Source organism: Urocampus carinirostris, chromosome 15, assembly GCF_059441175.1.
Source record: "Urocampus carinirostris isolate Australia breed hairy pipefish chromosome 15, RoL_Ucar_1.0, whole genome shotgun sequence".
In the NCBI taxonomy this organism is placed as follows: Eukaryota; Metazoa; Chordata; class Actinopteri; order Syngnathiformes; family Syngnathidae; genus Urocampus; species Urocampus carinirostris.
Genome location: NC_142363.1, coordinates 15,850,253 through 15,855,858, shown reverse-complemented (window position 1 = coordinate 15,855,858; position 5,606 = coordinate 15,850,253). Strand labels below are relative to the sequence as shown.

General features: G+C 38.8%; 1 protein-coding gene across 4 annotated transcripts in view; it reads left to right on the top strand.

Moving 5' to 3' along the window:
- Positions 1–5,606, top strand: part of trmt5 (tRNA methyltransferase 5) — a 48,654-nt gene that overhangs the window by 42,521 nt on the left and 527 nt on the right. For all 4 annotated transcript variants that reach the window (XM_088354474.1, XM_088354471.1, XM_088354473.1 and 1 more), the window contains 2 exons: positions 1,067–1,191; positions 3,494–4,133. In XM_088354474.1, coding sequence (XP_088210600.1) covers positions 1,067–1,191; positions 3,494–4,133 — 765 coding nt within the window. The remainder of the gene's footprint in view (positions 1–1,066; positions 1,192–3,493; positions 4,134–5,606) is intronic.

Genomic DNA, 5,606 nt, shown 5'->3' with positions numbered 1-5,606 from the left:
GTGAGAAACATTGGCTAGATGTGGATATGGCATCTCTTGGATGCTTCCCCTATGACACAAAATACTACCATTATTTAGAAAGTTTATATAAACAATACTACACATATTTGAAACCAATATTTTATAAAAATACAACCATAGCTTTATTTTGGGCGATAAAAGCACAATTTGGATTGCGTATAAAGGTCTTGTGTAAAAGTGTGCTAAATGTACCCCCTAAAACATGCCTACAACATGTTTTAAGTCCAGTGTTTGTAAACCAGTGTCCCAGAAGAAATTGCCCGATATTTGCCAAAAAAAGCATTCCATTGCATAATACTGTTGCTTTCTTCCAGTAATCTGACGAGAAACTTACATTTATCCATATCAGTAGGTGGCAGCAATTACCCGGTACCTGCTCATAGGGTGGTACAGTACTGTATATGTAAGAACTTATTTTTTACTATGAAGCTGCAAAATGTATACAATATATCAAGTAGTCTGATCATTTTGTGTGATGTTTGTTAAAAATAACAAATAAACCAGAACTGCAAACTAAGAATCATATTAATGTCAACATAATTTGGTTGATTTTAAGTATTTAATTAAGACTTAAGTTTGAACATTCTATAAAAATAAATTGTTCCACTGACATAACTGTATAATTTTTGCTCATTTCAGGCGCATGCAATTTTTCTAGCAAAACGAATAAATACAGTAAAACAGGTTAGAAATATGGTAAAATCCAACATCACAGCAAAATAAGGAATAACATGTTACCTACTCAGCCAGTGTGATCACAAATGATAAGAAAAACTTAAATATCAATTCAGACATGATAATTTAATTCTAAACAAATGAAACCGGTGCTTGGGATTCAAGTTTAAACACGTTCGACTGACAATGTGCATCAAGATCTTTTTGAGTCAAAGAAAGTGTGTGTCGAGTTCAAAAAGGTGGGGAAACACTGTCTTAGACACAGCAAGAAGGATGTATTGTTAATCTTTGTTTTGTGAATTGTCATGTGCTCAGTATGAGTCCTACTGAGCTTAAAACACAAACATTTTTTCTGTCCCTCCTGTTGTAGGAACAGTGATCATGGACAAGAACCCAGGTGTTACATGTGTGGTCAATAAGACAAATATTATAGACTCTACTTATCGCAACTTCAAGATGGAGGTGCTGGCAGGAGAGGAAAACATGGTCACTAAAGTGAGTTTAACATCATGATGGGAACACATTTTTTAGGGTTGATCACAACAATTGTGCTGAGAGACTAAAGGACTGTCGCTGGCCATTCATGGAGTCAAAGTCAGCTTCATGGTCAATTCTGCTGCATTAAGAGATTTCAAATTGCGTTACTTTCGACCCTCAATGTCTAGAAGATAAAAAAAACACTATGCTGGGACACACTACACCAAGACACACAGGTAGACAGCCATAAAGTGCATATGGTACCTTATGTACCGTAAAATACGGACTAAAAAGCGCATCTGATGACAAGCCGCACGCACTACATTTTACGGGCATTATTGGTTTTGTCCTTACACAAGCCGCACCTGTATATAAGCCGCATGCGCCTATATTTAAACATGTAGCAAAGTCAAAAGCTTATCCCAAATTTGACTAGATGCCGCGATTGTAACTGTAAATATAGTATACAATCCAAACACCACAGTCGGGAGCATGAATGGAAAGTGATACCTGTAATTAGAATTTAATGCAGACCTCTAAAGTCCGGGTCCCGTTGAAAGTAATCCAATGAAAAAAATGTATATTTCCAAAGTTAAGGGTGGGAAAAATATATACCGGTATTCACTATTGTCCGCTGAAACAACAAACAGATTTAACTCAGCTTCACCCCACTTCCCGTCAGCCCGCGTTTGCTCCGCCCCTTCTTTTTGATTCGCCCGTAGAAAACATATCACAATAAGTCTCTAAAATAAATACATTACAAAAATATACAATATACATATTATACATGGTTACATATATTTACAAAGAAAGACGGTGCACCGAGAGAGTTTTCAAAGCTTTAATAATAATATAATTTTCATCCCAAACCGTGCCTGTGAAAGGTACCAACGCGCCTCTAATAACACGCTCGCAGCGCCTCATGCGTATCTGTTAAAAAAAAGCCATATTGCAATTGCAATATTCACGGTTAACCATCCTCATCTCTCTCCTTATAACTGCTGCCATCAAGGGTGACTTCCTCATTATCGGAAAGAACCTTTGTCAGACTGACAATTCGTACGCAAACTAAGAGGATGTTGTCTACCTCGGCGCACTTATTCCACCGGTCTAAATCTTACCTTTTGTACTCGAGTGCCGCTGGTGGCAGTTAGTAAAATTACATAAATTGGCCGCTTCACTGAATAAGCCGCAGGGCTGAACATTTGGGAAAAAAGTAGCGGCTTATAGTCCGGAATTTACGGTAAACAAAAGTTCTGAGTCGTGCAAATGAACATGACTGTGCAATGAGAAACTTATTATGTTGGTGTTAAAGTGACGTAGTTTACTGAAGGCAGTGGGTGTGTAACAATTGGTTAAAATAAAAAAGGGAGAGTCGGGCTCTGTGTGGAGCGGGCAACGGGGAGAGAGTGGCTGTGAGAAAGTATGGCAGAGCAGGGAGTTCAGCATCATGAACTGAAGTCTCTGATCAGCATTCTGACATAGGAGTCTTTATTGTCCAGGTAAGTGACGGCGTTGTGGAGGGTAGTGGTGACAGTTTCATCGGTTAGGCCAATACACAAACCAAATATGGTCCAGAGAGGGTGGCAGGGCACCAAGAGTGAGACAAGTCTGAAAGTGACAACAATGTACGTCATCCTAAGCATGGTCATAATCGTTTGTGTTGGAGATGCGGGACTTGCATTTGTAAATTGGGGACAAGTCGCTATCTACATAACCGCACAGTGTTTAACCCAAGGGTGGGTGGACCACATTTGACAGGACAGGCTTTTTAATCCGGCTCGCCAAATAAACATTCTAAATACACAATCATAGTATATGGTAAATAAGGTACTATTCATTTCATTTCATATTTATATGACATCTTAAAATATCTGAGGGTCTAAAAAATTGATGGGTAAGGAAATCTTTGGACCAAATATCATTTCCCACAAGGCTTATTGACTAAAATGCCTGCAAAGTCAGGGCTCAGCTCTTTACAATTAAATGACAATGAGTGGAATTGAGAAGTTATCCGAAACATGTCCAAGATTTTGTCATTTTTCTTTTATTTAGTGTATAAAAATATAAACCTGTATGTGTTCCTTTATTTTTTCAATGTAACTAATGTTTGTGAGTAGAATAAGGAATACATTGTTGTATTACGAAAACAAGTTGTTACGTGTATTTTACACATGATTCAACTATATTTAGTTATATTTATTTATAAGGTCAGTCAGTTTGCTGACGAGGCCCTCTGCGAGAATTACTTGGACATTCCTGACCTAAAACATCGCAGAATCACTGCACCTTTGAAATTTGCTCCTGTCTGTTTTCGCAGGTAAAAGAAAATGGAGTGACATATGAATTTGACTTCTCACGAGTGTACTGGAACTCAAGGCTGAGCACAGAACACCAGCGTGTGGTGGATCTCGTCAAGTGCAGTGACACTGTGTTCGATGTGTTCGCTGGCGTAGGACCTTTTGCCATCCCGGCGGCCCGCTCAGGCGCCTCAGTCTTTGCCAACGACCTGAACCCTGAGTCATACCGATGGCTGCAACACAACTGCAAAGCCAACAAAGTGGAGGGCAAAGTAAAAACATTCAACATGGACGGGCGCGAGTTCATAAGGGAGACTCTCAAGCAGGAGCTCCCTGTGCTACTTGAGGGACAACACAGCGTGCACGTGGTGATGAACCTGCCCGCTTCGGCTCTGGAGTTCCTGGACGCCTTCAGAGGGCTCCTACATTGGGAGGCGGCGTGCGAGGGCAACCTCCCCATGGTGCACTGCTACGGCTTCTCCAAAGACAACAACCCAGAGAAAGACGTGGTGGAGAGGGCGTCGGTCGCATTGGGCTTCCCTTTAGAGAGACGTTGCTCCGTGCATTTTGTGCGCAACGTGGCACCCAACAAAGACATGATGTGTGTCAGCTTCAACCTTCCCAAAGAAGTTCTCTTCAGCCAGCAGGAAGAAAAGACAGGTGAGGATTGACCTAAAACGTTATTCTGGGATGGAGATTTTAAGTGAAAGTATGTGTGTATAACGCGCACCACTATTTTTATTAAATTAAAAATAGAAAAAGTGAAACAAAATTATCGAAGTTAAATCTATGCATTGTGTGTGACAAATGTTGAATACGTGCCACAATGTATAAAATCCTTTAGTGACAACGTAAATTGAACAAAATACCAATATACACGAAATTCACAATGTATTTATTTAATGTCCTTCAAAGTCCCTTAATCGTGCTTTCTTGCTTTTATTTTTTTTCAGAATGACTTTCTCCATTCTCTTAACATTTGTCTCTGGTACTGTGAATTAAAATACTGTGATAATATATAACAACCAATGTCTTTTGGTATTCCTGTGTGTGACCCGGGACGGCTCATGTTCGATGCCCCTTGCATCCAATGTTTTGTGATTGTGGTCAGCCATATTTTTTGACTGTTGTACAGTAATATACTACTGTAATACCTTGTGTGTAACACGCTCCCAAACCTGTTTTCTTAGGTAGAAAAATATGCAGGGTATTCACGATACAGTACATACTTAAATGTTATTTAATGCAAAATAAAGTCAAATAAGTCAAATACAGACTCTGCTCTACTTCAAACGAGTAAGTTGAATTTGTTCGTAAGTTGCTTCAGTGCTATATTTTATATGTTTAAGGTTTATATATGTTTGTTTAAGGCTTGTGTAAGTAACCTATATTGGTTTGTCCTAAAAAAGTATCATTTCATAAAATAATATGCTCTATAAAGATAAAGAAAAGTTTAACTTACTTTTGGAAGATAAGCTTCAAGAGGTCGTCGTCCGTGATAGAGTGGCCAAAAAAAAAGCGATCCAACCATTTTCTCAACTGCATCAAGCTTTCTTATTCCACTTTCATTTCAAAAGAAACGGCTCGCCTCTTCTTTACACTTTACACCAACCATGTTGAATGGATGCACGAGATATTAAACAATAAAAATGTCTAAGTTTTTAGCGCGCTAGAGATGGTATAGAATGTTTACACACGAAATAGGAAGAAAAAAACGATTTTTCTTCCGAGTGGATGCTGGGTGACCTCACAGCGCCACACACCGGTAGTGGCGTAAAGAAGCACTACAGTAATGTCCTGTTCACGAAAAAAGGTGCACTTAATACAAAATTTAACTTACAGCAATTTCCGGATAATTTTCCCGATTTTTTTTTTTCGTATCTACCGTATTTCGTGAGTCAAATGGTCGTAAGTAGGGGACCGTCTAATCAGCCCTTTGTTCTACTGGCAGGTAATTTATAATACAACGGCTCTACTTACAATATCAATTAGTTCGCGGATCAAGCTCCTTGTATATCCAACAAATTTTCTCCCAAAGAAATCTGTTTCCAGTCTCAAGTACTCAGTTAACCCCTAAATAGTTATAAATCAAAATCATCTTCCTGATCACTAAAACACATTAAAATAGAAATC